Raw genomic sequence first — 26,626 nt, 5'->3', positions numbered from 1 at the left:
ATATTTGTAACGGTTATTGAAAATTCAAATTTCCAAGCAAAATCCGCAGCCAACTTCAAGTATGTTTATGAATGAAACTGAAATCATTAATTATTGAATTTAGGAATGAATTCAAGATTTAAGGCTATTTAATGTGATCATAACTCAATAAAGCAGCAATCGGAAATTGACCGATCGGACAAAACGTTATATTAAGCTGCCTAATTTTCAAAAAATGCGCTAAAAAAGGAATGAATAAATAAGTAAATAAGTTTTTTAAATAAAATTTACACAAATTGTTAAAATAAATTAACTTTTTTTCTACATTTTTTTCCCTCTTCTTATCAGTACACAATACCTATACAACAAATTTTTAAGAAAAAAAAAAACGGCACATAAATGATTCCTTTTTACAAACATTTTATTTCACTTCGTGATATTTTAGCATATACAATATGGTGGAAAAATAAACTCATCATGGTGAAGTAGGAAAAGAAGGAATAAAGCTGAATTAATTTTATTCATGATGAAGTGAAAGATACACACTCATCACAACATGTAGAATTTATTTTCATGTCAATACGTTTCGTAAGCTGAAGGGTGGATGGGGGTGGTGAGGCTCAAAATGAAAATCAAGTCAAAGGAGAGAGAATTTTGAGAATTATTTAAAGCTGGATTTGTGTTTATTTTAGGCTATCTATAAATATTTATATTATAATGATTGAAGGGCTAAGTATTAAGAGCTGCAGGCACTGTGATTAATATTCTTCATATTGATCCACACTTTGTTAGTCGTACTGTCCCTAACAGACAAAGAGAATGTTTTCGGGGCACAATAGTACCAGATAGCATTCTCTTTGTCGATTAAAGTAGATACTGTATTATTCTGAACTGTTTTGGTGGCATCAGAGATTAAAACCCTAATTGATGCATTATACATCAATTTTTTAGCAACATCTATGTATTCCACCAAAACACTTCTATTTTAGAAGAATTCGAAGTCGACTCGGATTTTGTATGAAAAATTCATTCTAAGCATTTGGTATTGATTAGTGAAGCATTTGCTATTGGTAATTTACTAGGGTTGGGCAAATATTCGAATATATTCGAATACGATTTTGCCCAACCCTATAATTGACAAAGGGCACCCAATGATAGTGTCAGTTTCATACATCAACTGAGAAAGGTCAGGGATCATAGCTCACAGATCATCTGTTCGACAGACAAGTAAGTTAGCAAGCTGTTCATTCTTAAATTGGCGTAGGTCATCTAGTTGAATCTAGGCTTTCACGACATCAGGGATGCAACAGAAATTATCCAAATCGTATTTGTTCTAAAAATCAAAAAATTGAACGACATATAAAGAAGGCAATTTGTGGAATCCAACATAAGGATTTTAAGACATAATCAGAACATTTAAAGAAAACAGGAAATTTTAAGGTTCAAATCCCAAATGTAATTTGTAAATAATTTTATTAGCATGGATCGCTTTTTTTTTTAAATCCATCCATCCAGTTACCCCTTCAATCCTATAAAATATTTTTTTTTACAAAAATATACAGGATAGCATACGCAAACGTACCAAAAAAAAAAATCATAAATGAAAATTGAAATGCTATTTACAGAAGCAGAAGCAAAAAAATAAAATAATAAACAAAAAAAATCGTATATCCTCTGCCTAAGTACACCATAAGCTTCAACCTATACGCATAATATATATATCTCGCATATGTACACACAATTCACTCACTCACTCATTCGATATCTATACATTTATACTACAGCATAAATCACTTAATCTAAATCAACATTCGCGAGATCTCGCGTGATGGAATCAATTCTCTCTTTGCTTCTATTATTTTTATTACTAACAAGTTGCTGTTGATTATTTGATTGTTGCAATATATCGAGAGCAGCTTTTGGCAGGTGCTGTACACTAAGTGGTTCCTCTGTTTTAGATTCATTTTCAATTGTATCATTTGAATTGTTTTTTTCGGCACTTTCGTAAAGCTTTTTAAGTTGTTGAATGGCAGATGCTGATATTCTTGGTGCTCGAGTAACTTCTGGCTGTTTTGTTGTTGTCTCCGCTTCCTGGAAGCTCTTTCGCATGCTATCAAACCAATTTGAGAGCCAGCTTTTTGCTGTTGTTGTTTCGTATTGGAACTAAAATGGAAAGTGGAAGTTTGCAATGGTTATTAAGCTTTTTTAAGGGAATTGAGAAAATTTGGGAGATTTCTGGGAAGAATATGAGTAAAAGTTGATGGATTCTGTTGAATAAAGCATGCCTCCCCCTAGGCTACACCCTTGCAGCGTACCCATGAGTATGCTTTCCGTCTGTTAGGGCAAGTGGTGCTACTAGGGTCAATTTACGTTAATTTCGACTCAGGACATATGTAAAACCCCAATATTATACTCCATGTGCTAGGAACGTCAAGAAGCTTGTGTGAAGCTGATAAGAATGCACATTTAATTCAGTTTCAGCAGCCAGCTTGTATAAAAATGTCAAAAATGAGTGCCTTACTCAAAAAAATCTTCCCTGGCTACTTCCTGGCCTCCATCAAACTCCCAGATCCACCCCATCTCCCCAAAAAAATCAACCCTCAAATTACCTTCTCCTCCTTCCTAATCGTCTTTAAAAGCTGAAACTCATCCGTCGGTCTAATATTTCTCTTACTCTGTGTTGACTTATCGCCAATGGGCTGTGTTCTTATTTGCGGTCCCAATTCCCATTGAACTTGAATATCTGCATGCTCACCAAAGCGATATCCAAAGCCTAAAATTAATAAAAAAGGAAAAGTTTTCAATTTTACCCTTTATGTTCTCGCCACAAAATGTTTGGTCGATTTACTTACCAATCCTTGAATCCGTTCCTATAAAGATAAGACGAAGAAAAAGTTATGATTATTATTATTTTTTTGTTCGATATCAAAATATGTCAAAAATGGTTATAACTTAATTGGCTTCATATACAGCAACAAAAGGCGAGAAGAATGGAAGAAGGGAAAACAGAGGAAAATTCGGTACGGAAGTACAAATATTTGGCATAAAAAAAAGAAACTTTTCATCATCAAAACCAGCATACACAGGAAAAAAAGGGCAAATTTTATTATTACAATTGTGAAACGTATTTTTCATCCATTTAACCCAAACTTTTTTTTTGCTGTTCCTTCTTCTTTTCAACTTTATAAAGGCCTGTCATAATCATCACCTTTCAAAATGTTTGTATACTGTTGTATGTGCTATTCTGTGTTGTTAAGGAAAAGGTAAATACATTTCATGTCAATTTGAAGACTGTATCTTTAAGAAGAAGTGGGAGAGAGAGAGCAAAAAGGAAAGTGATAGATGGTGAGAAGGGACAGTGGTTGAATGGATGAATAGAACGCAATTTTTCAATATTTTGACTAATTTGATTCACAAGCCATAGGGGCAATTTCAGTTAAAACGTTCTGGATGAGGAGTATGTCTGAGTATTTAGTAGGTTGGGGTTGTCGATAACACTCAATATAGAGGATTGGAAGAGAGGTTTTTAATGAGAATCGAACCCAAATCCTCTAAAATTAGAGAATTATAGATTTGCACCAATTGTCCACTAAAGGATATCTTTAGCAATCGCAGATTGACCTCTAAAACCTTGATTTCATTCCGTTCTTACACTAACGCATATATATCCTGAAGATAGTATCAATTTTTTGTCTTGACTTGGTCTTGACAGTCTAAATATTTCTAAAGCGTTGTTTAAACTCAAATTAAGTTTGAGATCCCAAGCGACGTAACATCTTAATGGCTTCCAAATGGACGTGGCTTCTATTTGAAGTCAATAAAAAGAGCTTTATTGGAGCCTGGAGCTTTTGCGTGCAATAATCTTGGTCCTAAACTGACAGCTTGGTTCTAAACTGGTTCCATTTGGCTTGTACCACTTAAACATAGTCAGAAGCAAAGCCATGAATAGGGAATTTCAGATTTAAATTCTAATCTTGACAGCAAACCAAAGCGACACAAAGTAGGTTAAGGCGTCCATATGAAATTCATACAGAATCCTCATGAATACTGAATGGGATGTCATTGGGAGCCTTAAACCACCTGAAAAATCCTTAGCAGTAGAATTCCGCATAGACAAAAATTGATTATTATGGATTGTAACTAATTAGATATTGGCAATTGGCAGGCGGAAGCCGACGATAGAACCAGTTATAGGCGACATCTGAGGGAGGCCATGGATCACAGTTGATCTGTACGGCCAGCGAAGTAAGTAAGTAGTATAACTAATTAAAGGCAAGTCAACGGTTAGTTCCAACGGTTTTTTGTCCACTCTAAAACCTTTGACTCATTAAGACAGAATGACTACCAATTTGCACATCCATACAAGCATAAGCTTCCCAAAAAAAATGTAAAAGTGCCTCTCAATTCTATCAAAAAACAAGTCCTCATGCAATCTTTTAACATGGTAAAGTTACAATTTTTCTTTATATTCTTTTATTGTGAATATAAAAAAGGAACAAAATACATTCTCAGAAATTGTTTCATCATCAGCATCATTACATCTATTATTATTCGTATTACATGAGCAGCATAAAGAGGAGCTTTCAAAACTGAGTTTAGCATCACATTTTATTGATTTATTTTCATCCGGTGACTCTTTTATGTTAACATTTTCTGTGATGATGATTTATAGTGCCTTTATATTTCTTTTTTGGGGATGTGGAAAAAGTTTTGAGATGTTTTGCTGAGATTTTAAAGGTTTGAATGGCATGGATTGTGTCTTTTGTGAATGGAAATTTTTGGGATAAAATTGAATAAATTTTGATTTAAATGGAAATTTTTTTTGTGTTTGTTTAATTTTGTGGATTATGAATTTTTTATGGTCGATTTGATGCTGGGAATGAGGTTTGCTTCTTGAAGACTAAACGCAATTTTGTGGATATAAAAGTGTTGAATCTGACAGAAAATGTAAAATTCTGAATAACGGATCGCGAGTGGGAATCGAACCTACGTCCTACGATTTCCAGTCGCATGCTCATACCACTGAGCTATCGGACGTTATTCGACCATATGACAAAGTGCCATATATCAATTATACAGCTCAGTCCTAATGCTATACCGTTAAAAGACCATTCCTAGAATCCAATTCCAATATTAGGACATTCTAAGCTGCTCCTATTCATTATTATAAATGTAATTAAATTACAAATATGTTGACACTTTAAATAAGCTTGTTACTGAAACAAAGTACTTAACATCGAGACCTAAATCACATTACACGATGTAATATAAACAAAAATAATTTCAAGTACCTTAATACCATCAAATAGCAAGGCAAAGTCCTTTTAATAATTCATTAATCGCCAAACAAGAAATAGTCACGTAGTCAAAATCCATTAAAATGTGACTTTTTTTGGGCGTGATTTAATATTATTTTTTTGGAGGAATAATAATTAAAGAAGGGGAAAAGCTCTTCAGGACATACGTTTTTTTGGCCTTTGTGCGACAATTAAACATGTTTTATTATGTAAATATTGGTTTTTATGGGCAGAGTATTATAATACTTCAGTGCATAATAAGTGAAAAAAAATTTTAATTTTTTGGTAATAAAAAATATGGAAATTTCTAGGGGATATGAGGATTTGGGGACGGTGTATACCTGATTTTTTTGTCTAAAATTTCTAAAAATTATGTGTGCGATCGAAGAAATGGACAAAAGTTGTAAATTGATAATTACTAAGAGTCATCAGTTTGTCGAAGTGAGTCGGTGACGGAATGGCTTAGTTCTTCGGTATCTAATCGGCTCTGCAACACCGAACCCAGCGATCGTGGTTTCGAGACTCGGTAAGAGAAATTCTATACGGAGCAAAACCGTTTTGCTGAGAATTTTACAATCCATCAAACATAATAAGCTTTAGACTACCCTTAAAAGAGGTCAACATTTCCACTTTTCTGAATACACCCCTGCTACATATCAAATTAAAGTAATTTTCATCCCAATATTTATAAAACAACCCAACTACAACATATTTGTTGACACAATGAAAAATAATGCCAATTAATGAACCCAAAAGAACCACAAAATCATCAATTAACTCAAAATTCATTCAATCATTAATTAAATATATAAAATGAATAGGTATTTCAATTAAATAAAATAAATTTTTATTCACACATTCATAATTTCATCAACTGTGTGTGGCATCAGAACCTCTATTAATAGATTCAACCTACATGCTTTACAAATTACATAACAAAATATTATACAATGTTACACAAACTTACACAACACCGAGGGAGGAAGGAAAAAAAAAATATTGTTATGACAAGCATGGACATGCAAGAAAAAGGAAGAAGAAGAAAAAAATTAATAAAGGATTTTTTTTGTGCTTTAATGTGGAGGAGACAAGAAAGAAAACATGTAATAATTAATATATCCACTGAAAATCTCAAAGCATATAGCAACAAACAGCACAACAGTGTATACCATAAGGTAGAGGTGAGCAAACTGTGTGCTGTGGCACTCTAGTATCTCTAGCAGACAAAGGTCATGCTTTTGAGAACAGAGTAAGCTAAGAACACGCTGGCAAACATGCTTAAGGCCATATCTACAGAAAAAGGGAACTGCAAAAAATCGACTTAAAATTTTTCTCAACTTGTTTTTTTCAAATTTTTTTCTAACTGCTAAAAATTCTATAATTTGATTTGGTTTTATGAATTTAAATACTAATAAAACTATAAATATGGATGTAAAAAACATCACAAAGATGTAATATCTTAAAAACGTGCTGTAAAATGTCTTTTTGGGTTGGAAAAATTAAAACAAATGATTTTTCGGAGAATTAATCTAACGGAAATTTAGCTTTCAAATATTTTGTATACTTTTTTTTGCTTAGAAAATTTGGAGAAATTTAACTCAGAAACGCTATTTTTGTTAAATATCTTCTTAATTAGGCACTAATTTAAATCATAAATAGCAAAAATATAGTTATTCAATGAGGGAAAATGTTATGGTATCATTTAAATTTTTTAAAAATGCTCGGGTTTATTGAAAAAATTAAGTTTAAAAGTTTCAAATTTCGTAAATTTAACTCAGAAACACTCTCCAAGGCTAATAACTTTTTAAAGGAAGCAGCTGTGTTGATCAATTTGATATAGTAACGTAGCGAAAAGTAGCCTTTATCATAAAAAACCAAAAATTGCGACGTGCTCAACAAATTTTGAGTTTTTTTCTTAAAAAATTAAAATGTCAAAAAAAAACCTTAAAAAGATTTGCCCTTAACTAGTATATTTAGGTAAAGCAAGCTCTTGACAGCATGTACTTTAACTGCTAGAGTATGTTGTCAAAGATTTTTGGAAATGTTATGAACCATATGCCGTGTACGGTTTTGGTCGAGTCTAATCATCAAGGTGCACTGTAGCATAAAAAAGGTTGCCTATTACTGCCATTAGGTAATGTTTCAGAAAACAGAAGCAAGGAGGAGCCTCCATCGTAACTTAATTGTTTATCCACTAACCCACCCTGATCATTACCTAATTTACGAATGTTCCCTTAGTGCAATGTTGTCAAAACTGTGAAGTACAGCATAATTAGAAATGTCATGAACTTCATGTAGTTGCCAGTGTCGGTCATCGCTTTCCATCGTGCCACAACACAGCTAGTACAACACTGCCAAAGTGCCAACTCAAAGACTTCAAAAAAGAGGCGTTCTATGCCCACCTAACTCTGCTGCTGACCAAACATAAAGTTCATTTCAATTCTCACACATTTACGTCCAGGTCAATGTTCTTGGATCAATTGGATATTTTTGTAATATGATATAATTAACGAGAGTTATCAATCAAATGAAAAAAAGTAAATTTATTATTGTTATTATTATTCGGGTAAAGAATGGTAACGAGATGTAGATGGGAAAGGAGAGGATGATGATGATTGAAAAGGTGTGTAGAATATATCCGCACCAAAAAAAAAAGTAGCCGTAACATGGTGATGATTATGATTATGTGTTAGTTTTCTATTCCACAAAAGTATCATAACTCACAAATAATAAATATAATGTTAAATCTATTACTATTATTACCTTTTTTGATAGATGGAATATGACTGTAGATAACTGATAGCAGTGATGGTACCTCTTGTGGTACAATGAATGCTTCTGACACTGAAATGAAAAATTTGAAATATAGGATAGAAAGTTGAGAAATGAATCATAAAAACAGCTTGTAATTAATGACTTTATTCGCCTTCACTGTTTTACTTCTTTTATTTTCTTGCTGATGTTATTTATAGCGAATTGTATTGTGGGCAGAATTAGTGATGCTTTGGTAGTAAGGGCATTTTGACTTGTTGATGACTTAGGCTTAGGCCATGGGTCACAATTGATCTGTATGGCGAGAGGACAGTTGATCTGAACGGCCAGTCAAATAAGTAAGTAAAAGTGGTGGTTTAGATGCTGCTTTGGTAACAATTATCTTTTTATAACCCCAAAAGACGTTTGCGTAACTTAATTAGTGAATGGAATTATAGCAGAATATTTGAGTTCGGCTAAGATCCGCAGACCTACATTTCTTGCATTTGATTCATTTTAGATACACAGTGCTGCAGTGTTGGGTTATACCTTACATTTAGTCCAAGGCTGCAGGCCTGTAATTTTGTCTACAGATCTGCAATTTCAATGAACTCTTACTATCAATAGTACCCAAATAAGACAAGGCGGTTGATCGATCCAATATCCTGCAAAATATCGACTTTACTAAGGCATGGTGCCGTAATAACAATGGGGTGGAACTTGAAAATTCGCACACATTCACCCGAATTTGTCCGTTTATACCCGCATTCATACAAATTTACGTGCATTTACGAACAAGTTCTATCTCCTTGGTAATTAAACCGAATCTTGCACCAAGTCAGACTCACGTAGGTCTGTGCTTGGATTTTGATCAATTAACCGACTTATGCTCTTCGGGGTAGAGGTTTATCCTCTGATATAACCACAAAATCCCTAATTTATCAAAAGAGAGCATCCCTGAGAGCCATTTACAATCTCATGTTAATATTATAGAAATTCTCAAGAAGAAAACAACCCCATCCAACACAAAATGCGCTCACACCTAATTGCGTGCATGCACCTTTAATAATTTCATTTCACCCTTAGTTTTTTTCATTCCATAAAACATTCTATGTTCCTTCCTTTAATTTTCATGGAAAAAAATAGAAAAAAAAGGAAAATAATTTTTTTTTGTTACTTTTTTTCCTCGTGGAAGGTGGAAGAAGTGAAAATAAAGTAATGAAATTATTCATGCCATAGCGTTCGGTGAATAAATCAGTATAAATGGATGGATGGAGACGCCACAAGTGTTTGCAAGTGTTCTTCTTTATTTTTCTTGCGCTGTTTCTGAGTGATTTTCTTATTTTCTTCTCACTTATTTTTCATCCAATTCCTATTTTCGGATGGACAATTTACCTTTCGCTTTAGTCATAATTGCACACTGTTAGATTCTTTAAGTAAATTGAACCCAGTGGTGCAAAGGATTTTTTTCCCTTTTTTTGTGATTATATTTCATTTAATGCAGTGAAAAGGAAGCTTTTAATGAAACACAAATAAAATTAAATTTTTTTTCGGAACATTTTGTGAGTCTATGTAGGCAGCAATTCGTGTAAATTGCGTTTCTATATTCTAGATGCGTAATTTTCTCTCTTACATTTTAAGTTGAATACTGAAGGATTTTTAAGTAAATAAATTACTTTATTTTAGAGGCAATATTGAGGTTATGGCAACCACGAATGACGCACGAGAGTGAATTTATACAGTTGAAAAATTATTGTAAGAATTTTTTAAAACATGCAAGAACAGTTTAATGAAATAATTTTTTTGGATTCAGGGATGATTCTTGACTCTAAAGTTGGAAATAGAAGGGGATAATGAATTAATAATGACATGCTGTGCTATTCATTTTCAGAATATTTATTTACCAGAGCTCATCCAAAACTGCAGGATTGCAGGCAAAAAACTCAGATTTACAGCTTTGACAACTTCTACTTGTAATAACTGAAAGTTGCAAGCATATGGATCTAAATGGCAGAAAATGCAGATCTCCGGTTTCTGGCGAAACCCTATTATTGACCCCTCAAATGAATTTGCCCAGATCAAGCAATGAATCACCTGGAGTATTGAGTCATCCAGCACTGCTAATCTTTTGTAGACTTCTTTGTACAATTAGTTTCAGTTATACAAGGTTAAAAGCCTAATATTCCTAACCTGTTTGTGAAGTTGCCGCTCTCCGTGCTAGGGCATTCTTTAGAGTGCATACTGAAGACAAACCCTTCCCCCAGCTAGGTCGTCAGCGGCATTTTAGTGTGGAAAGTACCATGTGAAGGTAAGCAAGTTTGAGTCTATCAACAAGTCAGATCGAAAGCTTTCTACAGTATCAGGTCATGTGAAAGGAATTCTGTTTTATCGATAGTGAGCTAGAAAATTGGTTTCATTACTTTATGTGGTCATTCATTATCAGGTTTGATTCACACCTTGATAATTGTAAACCCTGATAATCAGAGCCTGATTGCACTCATTTAATATAATTTGCCATTTTCTCATTTCGACCCCCCACCTTGCGATTCTAGCAGAATTCTACAATTGCCACATCTAAGGAAACCACACGATCATCAAGATTCAATTTAAAATTACAATTCCATTCGAATAATCAAACTGATATCTCAAGTTAAACACAATCAATTGTTCGATAAGCTTGGAGCTAAATGCTACAATACTTTTTTTTCTCTCTATCATGAATGCGACACTAACAGCATGTTAACGTAAAAAGCGACCAGAAAAGAAAAAATCCAATTACTATTTTTACACCAAAGCTTATAACCTTGACCTCAATACAATCCAATTTATTTCAATTATTAAATATTCCATTAATGTCCAACTCTGTCCGTTTAACAATGACAACAATTGTTATTATGTTCAGTCCGCCTACAGCAAAGCATCATTCAATTCATCTCTTTTCAATTTACTAAAACACTGCAAGCTCTTCAAAAAAAAAAGCTTTCATCAAATCTCAAAAGCTTTCATCAATTTCATCATTTTTTCTTTTTTATTTTCCGCACAAGCGACTTTCAAACCCAAAAAGAATGAAAATCAATCAGGATATCGTTCATTGGTCTTTTCTTTTGTGTATTCTTTGAGACATCAATCACTTTCTTTCATTCGCACTCATATTTTATTTTTGTGAATTTCAAAAGTTGTTCCGATTCATTTTCTCGGTCATCATTTCAATTTAACCCCTTTTTGCCTGCTTCGATATCATCGATTTGTTAAACGAAAATATTTTCGTTAAGTGGCCCCGGTCAATATTTCTTTCTATCCGGACATGAAATACTGTTATATATGTAAGAGTTTTTTTTGGGGGTGCTGCGTGATTAGACATAGTTGAGAGTTTTAGAAGGCGCAGTTTGGGTTGACAGAGTAAATGTTAAGGATAGTAGGCAGTGTGCTTCTATAAAATTCTAGTGTTGTAGCTTTTAAGACCCGTGTTTTGATCTTCTACAGCAGTGATACACAACCTCTTAGTTTTCACGGCACATCTTGGTGGTAAGTCTTTGCAAAACAAGCACCTGTGACAGGCAAAAACCTTACAAATTCTAGAGAATTTTTATGATTTTGAAGAGAAAACCCTGCAAATTATCAAGAATTTGTTCGGTTTTTGACTGTCACAGATGGCTGTTTTGCAACGGTTAAGTCTTTATCGAAAAAGCACACGGCTCATGACATTTCGAAGCATTTTTGCCGGCTCACAGGCTGTCTACCACTGTTCTAACTAGCATGGCGTAATGCTTTTCATAGTCCTTTCGATAGGCAATCCTTGTAGCTATCAGGTCCTATTTGTCCACCCACCTACAACTTCATTTTCCTAGCCCGATTCCTTAATTCAAGGATGCTTAAAGTTCTAATTTATTTAGATCACATAAATTAAGCAGTTTAAGCATCCTAACTTCAAAAAACTCAAATTTGGAAATAGCAGGATTGGAACCGACGACTTTCCAATCATCTCATCAGATTTGAGTTAAGAACATTATCGAAAGTTTCATAAGCCAATCAACAGCATGTTTCATAAATCTGACATAATCCGAGTTACTTTAGATATCTTGAACTTTGGATAATCAGATTCAATATCCGATAAGTTGGTCACGACTGTTTCTAGATATCTAATAATCCAGAGTCTAGGTCCTAGACTTAACCACTGCCAATTGACAGCTTCTTGGTCAGTTCAAATTCCAAACTAGTCAAATGATAAGCAATATCAAAATGCGCTTAAAAACCTCCTCAAATCCATTTCCCAAACCCATTCCTACTTCCTAATATTCTTCTTAATTTCCCAACAATAAGAAGCCAACAACATGAATGTGTATTCATGGTGCGTAGCCGTCTATAGCAACAGTCGAAATTATATGAATAAAGTTTGCATGATCACGACATTTAGTCATAAAGAACAAGCAAAAAGGAAAGGAACAAGAAAAAAAAATTGAGGAAAATTGAGGTGGAGAAGAAATGAAAACATTTCCTGCAAAGTATCAGCAAGTGTCAAAAATGATTTGCAAGTTTCTCATATTTTTCCTAAACTATTATATTTTCTGATTATTGTTCTTCTTATTAAGGTAGTTAATTAAGTTTCCCTTTTACAAGTCCCTCTCACATTGTGAGGGGATTTTATGAAAATTTTCTCTCTCTACATTTTGTTATTGTTTGTATAAGCGTGTGTTGTGTTGTATTAATGAAAGGTATGCTTAAGTGTCCATAACATGTAGGTATTGGATGTGACACAACTAAAATAAACGACCATACCTTAACATTGTTGTGAATTTATTTTTTTCTTTGCTAATATGTGATTTATTTGATTCCGGATGGATGTTGATGTTTGAAATTGTGTTTGGATGTTGTTTGAGGAAATGGCTTAGGAATTGTAATTAGATTGAAGGATGTTCGTGTTTAGATTCTTTTTTTGGAACAACTGGGTGCAAATTATATTAGTGGATATTTGTTTAATAAATTTTGGAAAAAATGGCAAATTAAAAAAATATCCGGATAAGAAAACGGTCTATAATTTACTCAATTTTTAAAGGATTTGAACCATTGATGATCGTTTAAAGGCATAATCAGCTGCTCTATTAATTGATGTATTTTGCTAGTTTGCTCTCGAATCTTTATGTTGCAATTTTATAATTTAAATAAGCTTATTATTATCTAATGCACATTAAAAATGCTGTTCCTTGATAGACTAAAGCTGCAACTAAATACTTAGCATTCGTACTCGTGCCTCATATTGTTTCATTAGCCAGCCATTTGATGGCTGCACAAAGAGTCACATTTACCACCTTTATGACGCACACGAAGAAGTATGAAGAGGGGGAGAAGTAGACAACATCAAGCGTTTCTCTTCCTTTGCCTGAACAGATTACTTCAAATTCCTAAGGTTTTTCAAGACAAAAATCCCGAAACCTCGTTGCATTCCAAACAAAAATTGTAGAAACTACATCTCTCCCCCTTGGGGAGCCCCCCACAATAATTGTCTGAACATGTCCATCTTAGATACAACAATATTACATACTTAAAGCTCACAAAACCCTATCTACATTATTCTTCGATAATTTCTCCACATCTCACACATAAACCTTCATGATATATAGCATGGCATGTAATATTTTTATTACTTTATGATGAATTCATATCCTTTCATGCAATGGCATTCATAAAATACTAAAGCTGACCCTTGATTACATGACCTTCTCCATAGAGTTCATCATCCATTTATAGCTTACACAAGCAGCACAAGGAAAATCAACAAAATGAAATTTTAATCGATGTGTCAAGTTGTACTGAGCAAAAGCATTGACTTGTTGACTTTTTCGGATCTCATTTCAAGCTACACGTCTTGAGATGCTTACAAATGTTTAAGTTTCGTTGACAATAAATGGGTCTGAAGAGGATTAAGGGTTTTTTTGGAAATCAACTAAAAGAACACATTTTTTTTTTGTTTTAACAGCATCAGTTTATACATAATAACAAGAAGACAATCCCAAAGTCACTGAAACTTGATTTTCATATTCTGACAAACGACAAGAAAGGGAATTTTTATGCTTCTCTCTCTCTTTTTTTCTAATGATTTATGTCTTAAAGTTGTTGTGCCATCAAGTTTTTGTTGCAAATCTCTCAGATGTCTGTTGCTATTAGAGTGAAAAAGTTCAAGGTCACCAGTAGAATACTAAAATGTGTTAAGAGTGGAGGTGGAACAAGAGCAGAAAAAAATATATGTAATATAAAAGTTTTTTTTATCGTGTTTGTGAGATAACAGGATGAATTAATGTAAATAGTTGGATGTTTGGTGTTTGGGAAGCATTTTGTTTAAAAGTGCTGTAACGAGGTGAAGGACTTGTATGCTCTGCACATTGCAAGGATAGTGGATTTCATGAGACCTGATCTGAGACCTGAATATATCCAGTTACAATTCGTGTGCTCCGGATTTCGTAAAAAAATCATCCAGATACTAGTATATTCTTGTACACCTAACTGAAGTTACATATATCTGCAAGGTATACAAGGATATACTAGTTTCTGATCAAAATCCATACTGTTGGGATTTTGATCTAACAGAAGAGACATATTATGTGTCAAAGACCTCAGAACTACACCCAACATACGAATCAAGCTTCGTAGCTAGGACGGTGAAATAAAAGAAGAGCTTTGAAAATTGTGCATGACTTGGGATTGAACCCAGGACATTTATGACGTTTTTCTCTACATTTAAGCCACTGAAGCCACTTCACCGATTTCTAAGTTGCCATAACGACAACTTGATGAGTGATTTTGATACATTTTACGGTGAAATATGTGCAACGTTGCATTGTGTCGCTCGGACTTACTAGTATGTTCAAATAAAAAGCACTAACATTTCATTTGAAGAGACCGTACCTTCTTTATGGTCATTGGTGCACTTGAATATATTGGCAATCAAGATTCCAGAGCCTCTGTCCTTGCTCATTCATTTCAAGACAGTTTGGGCAATAATTCTGTCACACATCACAAAATTGTCAAGTTTTTTTTTGATATCCAAAGCATCCCTCTTGTGCAATCTAATCTAAATCACTTACAAGCTTCACCTAACTCATACTTAAAATCATCAAGCAAACAAACAAGTTTTGACCCACAGGTCAAGTACCTCAAAAAAATTAAACTAAATTTAAATTACAGCAGTGTCTGACCTTTTGTGACCCCTCAAGCTTGTATAATTCTCATTAATATTTAAAGCCCATAGCTAGTAGTCAAAACAAGCTCCCTTGCTGCCAACTACTTCACTTGGATGCTTGTCTGAGTAGCAAAAAATTATTATGTACTTTAATTTTAATTTAATTTAATTTCATCCTTCTTGTGCAGCAAGTTCCACTTTTTGTGTATTGTAGACGGTGAGAAAAATAATAAAATGTTAAACATTATACAGGAACAGATCCAATTATGTGTATACAATTTAGTTAAATTCTTGTATTTTTATGCATCTTCCAACACATTTTTTTCCTTCCTTCATCTCGTTCAATTATAAAGAAAATGAGGAAAAAATGTTTGCCGAAAGGAACGAAAATTTATTGGAATAAAAAAGTAAAAAAAAATTGTCAATGTTGAAAAATATGAAAGAGATAGGGGTGCAACAGTGTGTATGTTAGCATGATATGCTCCTGCATTATTTAGTTTCGTCTTTCAATTTTGTAATACATTATGATGGGAATACATGTTATATGATTATGACGTTATTAAATTTTCTGTACAGTATTTATATTACGACATGTATAGGAGGTAAATGCGATTTTAATTTTTAAAATGTGTAGCATATGGCCTGACAGGGTTGGGAGGAGGAGTTTGTTGGAACATTTTAGGCTTATTGTGGTCCAGATATGTTACTTTGACTGATGCAAGCTGCGACAAGTCGACTGTATGGCTAGTTATAAACTTGGCATTTCATGGCAGGTTACACAATTGCCGGATACACTTTGAAAAAAGAATTCCAGAGAAAATTTCATTGCTGGAACAGACTCACAAGCTTTTTGCACTACCTTTGACTATAATCCGCACCGAAAATAGTGGTCAAGAGTTTCAAAAGCTGCTTGATGCAAAACAGTGGCATGGGATATCAACTCAACGTGCGGACAGAGAATTTGTACAAACTAGATGGCAGAGCTAGCAACTGAGTCAGTTGAAAAAGTCTTATGTTGTAATCTAAGCACCACTAAGGAACATGGCTACATTTATTCATTACACAAATATCCAGTTTACAAAAAGATGTACAGTAAACTAATCACAGCCTGTTCCATTCGAGTATTGAACGTTCTAGACTTCAACAGACTGATAGACTAACTGAAGCCATTGGCCAACAAATGCGGTATGAGTTTCGGTAATCTACGACACAGTTGCTGCTTATTCACATCTGTAAATCCAGATTACAATACTCAATATCTAGCAATTTATATCTACAAAATACCTAACAAATTCTCCATAGCTCCCACCTCTGGATATAGACACAATACATTTGAGATATATATTTTATTATCACGTAAAACTTATTATTGCTCTTATATGATTAGAAATTGATGGAAATTTCATGTAAATTCATGGTTTTTGAGAGAATGTGATTAAAAAAGTTTTTTTATTTAATTCTACAGAGAGCTTTGCATGTAAGCTTAAGTTTTAGCATAAAGTATTAATTTACATCATTTATTTAATTTATATTAATTACTTCAAATTATAATTTTTGCTTTAAAAAGTTGCTGCTGTTATAAACTGCACTAAATTCACTCATGGAACACTCGATGCTGTGATATCACTCGAACATAATTATACTTTATGATATTAAATATCATTGGAGCAAGTTTCAAGGGGAATCATGTGCATGTTCAGTAAAAAAGGTGAATTATTGAGTTTTGAAAGTTTGATTATTGAGCTTTTGTGACTGTTTGAACTAGTTTGAAGTTTTAGATTGATATTTTGATTATGGTTGTCAGGGAATTGTGTGTAGAAGTAGATCGGTGGCGGAATGGGTTAGTACTTCGGTTTCTAATTACTGCAATACGGACCCTACTGTCATGAGTTCGAGACTCGGCAGGAGAATTCTTTTCTTGTTCTTTTTCTAATCATATGTAGTGGAAATGAGTCTCACAGACTTTAATTGTATGCTAAAGCAGAGTTTGACTGGACTTTGGGAGTCCGGTTTTTAAAAGTCCAAAAAGGCCCATCCACTACAGAGTTGCCTTACAAACATAAAAGTGGAGTAGCTTCCAACGGAGTCCTAACCCCAGCGGAGGCCTTAAAATTGAGATCCTACCAACTCTGGACTGAAGACAGTAATGTCAGCAAAAGAGTAGATCTGTTCCCACTTTAAACTGTAGGTCAACTTTGTACAGAAGTCTTGCGTACCCTCTCTTGTCATACAATTATGCACATGAAAATAGTAACAAATTCCCAAAAAATATGCAGCACAGTCTCCCAAAAAATTAAAAGTCTCTCTTTAAAATCATCAAATTAAAAATCCAATCAGTAAATATTGAAAAAACAAAATTTTGATCACACAAGTCAAAAGTATTGACATTTTATAAATCAATCATACATACCACAACCCCAGAAACTCTCAATACATGAAAAAAATTTTCGATGAATTTTCCAAACTTCCGAACGGAAAACAAACATGTGGAAAAATGATTTATTTCAACTTTTTTTGATTCATTCAAGATTTATAATTCCTACATATCTTAAAAAGCTTGTAACTGCTTATGCAATTTAATCATCCCACATGAAAAATAACGTTCAATCCAACATAGAAATCATTAATTTTAATAAGTAACAGCAGTGTCACCTGTGTAATCTTTACAGTTCATTGAATTAGAAATTATACTCCAAATGTTATTGGAAATAAAGTAAATTTTAACTTTTTCTTGTTGCTAAATCAACATTCTTGATTTGAAAACATTTTCTACGTCATAAAATTATTGTATGTACCTTTAAATTCAGCCACATATGTGTATGAAAGTTAATTCCACGTGCTAATATGGAAATTCTTTTACATTCATTTATTAAATCCTTTTTCTGAAAAATTTCTCATTCAATGGATTAATGAAAAACATCCTCTAATTAAATTCGTCTGAATTTTTTGAATCATGAATTACATTGGGGATTGTTTGGAAGTGATGTCTGCATGAAATTTGGAGTTCTGTTTAAAGGTTCTTGATTGCGAAACTGAAACCGTAACTTCCCGGGTAGTCTCTTAGATAGACTTCCCGGATAGTCTTGGTTTCCGTATAGACTCCTGGGTAGACTTCCAGAGTAGTCTCGGTATCGAGAATTGGTCGGAATCGTTACATCTGGAAACCTTGATTTACCTGACTTCTACTTTAATCCATTATTAATTTGTCTATAACACTAAATTCAGGTTTAATGGCTATTGTATGGTGAATACTTGGAAGTGACTCTATTAAGGTAGCCTTTAATGTCCAAACAAGTGACACAACCAGTTCAGGTTGCTTTCTATGGGAGGTTATGAATCACAATTGATCTATACGTCCAGTGAAGTAAGGATACCTTCAAACCCATTTCTATTCATGGTATTATATTGAAAAATCACAAAAAAACCTTGACTACGTCCCTCTTCTCCTTCTTTAAATCATAATTGAACACCATCCACACTTCATCCCCATTATATATATTAAGCATTTCATTCAAACATTCATAAGCCCTAGAAATTCAAAACCACGAAAAATTGTTCATTTTATGAAGGCAGAACTGAAAATCTCATGAACCTTTCTGAATGGGAAAAAAATGTCACATCTCATTTCACAGTGCGGTTTCAACTTATCATTTCCGTTCTCCAGCATCTCTAATTAAGTCACTTTCATTATATAATAGAATTCCTCTTCTACATCTTTTTTTTTGTCACTCTTCTGTCGAGTCTGCTTTTTTTTAATTTAATTTTATTGAAACATACATATGTATGGGGACTGTACAGAGGACGACAGAAATTCATTTCAATTTTAAATTATTTTTTTTTTTTTTGCTGCTGAATCCTCTTTTTTTATTAGTTGAGAAATTTTTATGCATTTCGGTTGATTAAGAAATTTATGATGAGTGGTGTGGGGTTGTTTGGATTGAAAATGTGAAGGGTGAGTTGATGATTTTTGACATGATTCTGTGTCTGGACATTACTTTGTCTGAAGCTTTAATCGTAATTTCTGATTGTCCTCATTTTAGGACATTCTAAAGAATCAGTCGTTAGAGAAAGTATTGAATTTGAATCGAGAATTAGCAAGCAATAGTAGCGATGCTAGCTATAGGCAGAATATGTGGAAGCTGATAAATCACAATTGATCTGAGCTGACAGCTTAGTAAGTAAGTAAGAATCAACATTTTATAGCAGAAGTATGCTGTGTTCATGTATATGGAATCAATCTTGGGATTCACACCCAATCGACGCTGATTCTCTGTATGTCGTCCATTTGTAGTCCGTATTGACCATATGACTGTCAATAAAGTCAAATATAGTCGAATTCCATTTGTTTTCAATAAAAGAGCTTTAGCAAAAACGTAAGAATTCCTTGATGGACCCTTCTTTTTTTGTGTCACTCAAACGGTTCTGGACAGACAAAATTCGGGAAAAAATGCATCTTTAAATCATCTCTGGATACCACAATGGCCTGAAAAATGTCATTAATTGCGAAGTATTTAGCTTTTCATTTATAATTATGCTATGGAATACAAATTTCGGTTCATAACTTTGTTACAGTGTGGGATGGGATCTAAAAATGCTATTGTAAGCGTTGCGTAATTTCCGAACGTTTCCTAATTTGATTGTTAATTGTTAAAAATTATTCATAAAAATTTATTTGGGTTTCATTAGGCAATTTAAGCATTAAGACTCCCAATTTTCCCTAAAATGTTCAATTCAAAATCTCTATATTTATCAATTTAATGAGAATTTAATTCCAAATAATTACAAACATCAAAGCCAAAATTTTCGTCCCAAAACTCTAAATATCCCTTTAAAAAATTTGAGGATAAAGCAATTCGACTTCTTTAAAAGATAAAACCTCGTTTCCAACTAAATTTGTTACTTTTATTCTTCATCCTTCATGTTATGTCAACCCTCCTTATTTTATATTTAATAGCAAATGAAATTCTAATGAAAAAATGTATAAAAAGCTAATGAAGCACAAACACAAGGAACAAAAAAAAAGAATTTAATTTAAAAACCATAAACACCGACAACAGAACTGACGGAAATGGAGAGATACATAAAAATAATAAAAAGAAAAAGTTTTTTGTTTTGTGAAGCATGGATGTAACTCATTATTTCATTTGATGTTTTAATTTCAACTTTTTTTTTCTCATTTTTTCCTTCATCTCAAATGTGCATAAATTACTTTAATGGAAATGAGTCTTTCCGCTCATTGCACACAATTTTTTTTTTATCCCAATGTTTGTGTGAATTTTCTCGCATAATTTAATGTGCTTTTTTCAGATGCACAAGATGTAATGGTTAAGCAAGTATGATACACTGTATAAAAAAAAGTTACTCATTAAGCTCATCATATGTGCAAATATTTAACAAAACTGAATAGCTAGATTCACACAACAATCATCAAGGAAGGAAAAAAGTAATTTTTTTTAACCATAAGCTATGCCATAATTACTTGTATATTCACACTGTTCAATTTGACATAAATGTGAGTCTGTTAATTCTGATTAAATAAATATTATGGGATAAAATGTATTTGGATACCACCTGGGTATAGCATACAAATATTATTTCAATATATTCTATTAATGCTGCTTTTTTTCTTAGAATATGAGATATTTACATTATTAAAATACCCGGGAGCACTACGGTGAGGATAATGGTGAAGATGTGAATGTTGAAGATTAAAGGTTGGATGGATGAGTTTTGGTTGGCAATTCTATAATGAAGTGGTGGGCAGCCTATGTGTTGCGGTACACTAGTATGCCGCTTAGTATAGGCACACTAATTAGTATGCCGCTGCAGTAGTATATTAGCTGCAGGCACACTAGGTGCAGTTATATAGGCACACTGGTATGCCGCTTAGTATAGGAACACTAGGATGCCGCTTAGTAAAGGCACACTAGTATGCTGCTTAGTGAAGACACACGAGTATGCTTTAAGACGTGAAGTTGCTCTGATTTCATCTAAACGGCTGCTTTTGACCCATTTTTACATCCAAAAACTCGATTATCCTTAACGTGCCTCTCGGATGTGATGCCTTTAACAAGCATAAACATGCAAAAGCTTCTAGAATGTGACTTTAGTTGATAAACAAATACGAGATTCACAAAATTTACGATTTAAAGGCTATTACGACAAAAAAAGCTAACTTTCAATTCCCATGGCAAACAATACCGAGAATCAAATACTCTCATGTTACATAATAATAGAAATAATGTGCAATACGTATCCATTTCAGACAACCTTGTAATTCCTAGAATTGTCTATGTGCTATCAAGGTAAAAGTTTGACATGTCAAATAATTTGATTTTAATTTTAAATTATTTGAAAGAATTTTATGTAAAATTTTACTTTCAAAGGAATTTTGGTTAGGCTGTAATTTGATGATATTTTGAGGCTCATAGCACGCATGTGAAAAATAAAATAATTACAAAATATTTTTGAAGGTTGATGAATTTTTGGGAAATTTTTTATCGAATATTTCTAGTGTAATTTTTATGTACGGAATTATTTATTGAAATTATCAGTTATTTCATGTATTTTGCATGACTGTGTCTTAGTATACCAAAAATCCCACAACACAACCTTTAACAACCTAATACTTTTTTATTATTATTTCCAAGAACTTTCCACACAGCCATAAAAAGTTATAAATTAAAATTAATTTCAAACTAATGGTTGACTTTCACAAAGAAGCCCGAACGCCCAAGAGAGATTATTGATTATTGTGCTTGTAGCTTACGAAAATTTTTAATTTTCCATTCCTGTTGCGTTCAGAGTTTTTGACCTTTTGGATTTAACTTTTAACTTCTTTTTTTCTTATTCTTTAGAATTTTTCCCTTCTTTGGATTTCAAATTAAGGATGAGGAATCTTATGGGATTTAATAACTTATTCCCTTTGCTTCTTAATATTTAAGGATTAAAGGATGACTTTTCTTGATTATTTTTGCTCTGGAGTAGCTCAGGAGCATCTTTTTGTTGGAGTTGTTGAAAGGATTTTTGGCAGAATTTACCAATGGGATTGTTGACTAATTAGGTTCGTTTTTAGGGGGAAGGGTTAAAGTCTACGATTTTGCAACAGTTTAAACTAGAGTTTGCCAAACTAAGAGGCATAGACCAGCATAGATGCAAAAAACTTTTGGCATGCATCTGGATACGCATTTAGAACAATAGAAATGCAGGCCTAGAAATCTAGCTTTTTTGGCAAGCTAGCTTAAACAAATGGTGAACAACCTTTTACTTTTCGTGGACAACTTATTGGTAAGCCTCGAGCGAAATCGAACACGATTTCCGGTTCATAGCATACTAATGCGTCGCAACACCACGCAGGCTGCTCATCACTGGCTTAATAACATGTGTTAGAAGCTTTTTAATAACGGAGGAGATTGAGAAGGTGGTGTAGGGGGTGTATGGCTCTAAAAACTGATTTTTTTGGGTAACAGTAGTGAACAACCTTCAAGCTACTCAATAAAATATCAAAAATAATAAACTAAACTTCATAAACTTTATTAATATTTTAAAAGTTTCATTTTTTGACAGAATTAATCCCGAAAAAAAACTGTTTAAATTCTCAGCAACACCCACACCCTTTTGACCTATTTTTTCCACAAGTTATCACCTCTTTGCTCGTTACTTTACACGTGTCACATAAAAAATTTACGACCTGTCAACATATTTTATCATGAAAAACCATAAAAATGCGCTTAAATTTTTTTTCCCATTTGTGAGAAATACTTTGCAATCTTGAAGCAAATTATAAAACACAGAATCCTTACAAATAAGAAATCCATAAGCACAGCACAGCCAGAGAAAATAGGGGGGATTATGGGCATGAAAATCTTATGCATATTCTTCATCATTTTCCCTTTTTTAGTTATATTCATAATTTTACTTAAATTATTATTATTATTACTTATCTAATAAAAGATTATTGTAGTTTAGTTGGTTAATCTACAACTTCATTTCACCATAAAGAGAATATATGACGTAGATGAGAGATAAGAAATGAAGGAAATGAGGGAAATGGGTAAAGACCTTTTTAAATTTAAAATTATTTCTGTCTATCTTCATTTCTTCTTTATTGTGTGATTCAGGGTTGGAGGTATTGTCTTGGACTTCATTTATAGTAATTCTTGGAAGGACTTTATATAGATTAGCTATTGTGCAACACTCAGGAACTTTTCAGAAACATTATGTGAATCCTTGTCACTTATACAACAATGTTTGTGATGTTTAAGATGTTTAAGAAATCAGCTTGTAGTGAGAGTCGAACACACGTGCTTACTAATCAAACCCACGTACAGACGAAAGAAGATATTGAAGCTATCTGGTCTGTTTCCTTAATATTCAATCAAACAGATTTTGAATTGATTATAATAATGATAAAGACAAAGCGTAGACCCAAAATGAGGGAGATAGGGATTGATCCTCAAACTCAACCTCCTCCCTTAATAGACCCTTGGTCAAGTTTCCAACGTAAAGTAAAACTACAGCATTCTGCGATCTGAGATGAATTTAACCCCAAACCCTCCGCTTTCCCTAAGTTCCCTGAATGATGGATTTGAATCCAAAATCTTCTCCTCTAAATACACTCCTGCCATGAATGATGCTACCATGTCAAAATTCTTGAAATTAGGAATCAACTGTTGTTAACTAGTCATATCGTAGTGTTGTCCACTAACACACTGTGTATCTAGACCTATTTTGTGTACAAAATAACATACAAACGTTTTAAATGATCAAAATTGTAAACAGTAGCTTTAGATAATCCTAGAGCCCATAATCGACTCAAATTTTATATGCAATCGTCTACTATTCGAGCATAATCCAATCGACTTCGAGTTCTGGATAATCCAGACCACAGATTCACATGTCCACATATACACTTCTCCAATAACTGCCCCACCAACTCTGTAATTTACTTTGTCCTCCCGTTAAATGTAAATTGCGTAGTTTAACTTTATTAAATTTTTACAAAAAATTTTCATCTTTTTCTATCATAATAGAAGTAAGAGAAAAGTAATAATAACAACGATGATGATGATGATGTTGATATTTTTTCTATTAGGCAATAAGAGAATGAGAAAAGGAGAGAAACTTTCATTTTTATAGATCATGAATACGTGATGAAGGTTCTGTTTTTCAATCCTTCTGGGAATTCCAAAAAAGGAAGGAGGATATTGGAGAGTCTAATAATGTTAAAAACTCATGCACTGTGCCTGTTTATTTGTATATAGGCTTACATATGCGTTACTTCTGTTATTGTTATTGTACAAATAAAATTGAATAATTTTTGACTCCTTTTTTTTGCGTTGTATTAAATGCTACTTGTATAACTCATGGATTTGATGTTTATTTTCGAAAAAAATCTTTTCCATATTCTCGGAATAAAGTGAATTGGAAGTTATGCTGTGGGAAATATTTTATGTAAATTGTAAATTATGACTTTGAAAATTTTCCGTATTTGCTCATGATTTTTAAGAAAAAGAGATTTAAATATTTATTTACGAATGGGGGAAAACTATGGGGAATTATGGAATATGCTGTAATGTGAAATTCATGTATATTCATTTTTTGTTTGACTATAAAACTTTATGTAAGCATGGCAAAAAAGTTCTTCCTTCCTTCTGACATTCTTTGTATTGAATAAATATGATGAAAAGCTTTTGAGATGCTTACAGGAAGTTATCATTACCTCATTAGAGTTTAAAGAAGTTTTTTAAAATCAAGGTTGACTTAAGTGATGTGTGTTGCTGACTTTGTGTTTATCAAACCTACAAAGTATGTGGAAAAGGAGACTGAATATGATTCTTGTTATAATTTTCTTGGTAAATCCTGTTGAAGGTTTCTGATAATGTTATTATGGTTTTGTTCTCAAATTAGACGTAAATGCTGTGCAGGAATCTTTATGAATAAATTGTAAAGCCATTCATAGATTTCTAAATACTTGTGGGTGCATTGATTTGGCATTGAATTAGTAATATAAGTCTCAAGGAAGTCTCAAGATTTGTTTCTAACTGTTTTATGTCTTTAGAACTTAGTATCGAGACATGAGACATTTTAAAAGTACTATTCTTGTTAACCAACTTCATCGATGTATCAGACAGTATTTAGAAGTTGTATTTCATTTGAAATTCTACATAAGAGATTCTTATCAATGTCAGTGGTTGAACAGAGTGGAATCTGAGATATCGAGCCATATAAGGGAGATTCTGCCAGTGCAAGAATAAGGTTTATATGGTTGAGTGATTAGGCAACAAATCGGATATTTGAATCATCCTTTTGTGAGTACGTGGGTTCGATTCCTACCAAAAACCGATTTCTCATCATATTATAGAGTTCAAGATATGCTCTAATGCTAGCTTTCACTTCTAAACTGGAAAGACTTCGATATTCAGAGAACTTTTGGAACGAAGGAGTCGATAAAGAAAGTATTGCACTTGGTATTGGAAATCGGATGACGGAAGTTAGCAATAGAGTCGACTTTAGTTGCTATCTGAGAGAAAACCTTGGATCACAATTGATCTGTAAGGCTAGCAAAGTAAGTAAGTACACTGCGATTTAATTTGTATAAAATCAAATGGACCGTATCCTTATAGCCAATAAAAGAGACCCAATTCAATAAGAGAGATAGAGAGTTCAGTGATATCATTAGAAATGGCTCTTGAGACAATTTCAAGATATCTCGAACTCAACAGTCTATCTATCAAAGTCTAGATTTCTTTACCCTTAATTATTGCTTTGACCTCTAAATTAATCTTGAAATAATGATCAAAAATTTATGACACAAAGTTGAAATGATTATAAATAAAAGCCTCAAAATAACCTTGAATTATTGTCACAAGCTCGATTTAATAATTAACAAAATTATCGATCTGTTTACTTCCAAAAAGAAGCTTTTGAATTATAAACAAAATTTAATCAAATTGTAAACGATAAGCTCATTAAAAGCTTTCAATTCTCTTAATAACAAAATTTAATTATAAACAATTTTTTTGTGATAATTATGATCATTATATTTTTGATAAAAAGTCATTACGCCTTGGTGAAAATTGCGTATTTTTTATGTGAAGACATTATTCTTTTGTTCAAATTCTTGTTAAAGTACTTCTGACGTAAATACTAAACTCTTTTGACTACTTTATTATTTAAGCTTTTAATATGAAACGTATCTGCTTTTTAAGCATCCTTTTCAGTAAATGAAGATGTTTTCATCTACAAAAATTTTTCCAATATCGATTAAATGAAATTGAATACAAAAATAATGGAGTGAGGTATGCACGTGTATTTAGGGGATTTGATATTTTTTGAAGGTTTTAGTCATTTAGGAATTCGAATTTTCTAGAGATTTGAATAGACTAGAGACTTGAATTATTGTATATTGTATTTTTTCTGGGAA

General features: G+C 32.8%; 1 protein-coding gene across 1 annotated transcript in view; it reads right to left on the bottom strand.

Moving 5' to 3' along the window:
- Positions 1-1,413: 1,413 nt before the first annotated feature.
- Positions 1,414-26,626, bottom strand: part of snsl (snustorr snarlik) — a 61,484-nt gene continuing 36,271 nt past the window's right edge. The window contains exons 3-6 of the mRNA XM_070647011.1: positions 8,040-8,120; positions 2,832-2,849; positions 2,589-2,752; positions 1,414-2,142 (exon numbers count right to left, since the gene is read on the bottom strand). Of these exons, the coding sequence (XP_070503112.1) occupies positions 1,774-2,142; positions 2,589-2,752; positions 2,832-2,849; positions 8,040-8,120 (632 nt within the window). The 3' untranslated portion in view covers positions 1,414-1,773. The remainder of the gene's footprint in view (positions 2,143-2,588; positions 2,753-2,831; positions 2,850-8,039; positions 8,121-26,626) is intronic.

This window comes from Chironomus tepperi, unplaced genomic scaffold (assembly GCF_022539635.2).
Source record: "Chironomus tepperi strain 1889 unplaced genomic scaffold, CSIRO-AGI_Ctep_v1 contig_369, whole genome shotgun sequence".
Classification (NCBI taxonomy): Eukaryota; Metazoa; Arthropoda; class Insecta; order Diptera; family Chironomidae; genus Chironomus; species Chironomus tepperi.
Note: the sequence above shows the minus strand (reverse complement) of the source record. Positions and strands in the feature narration are given on the sequence as shown.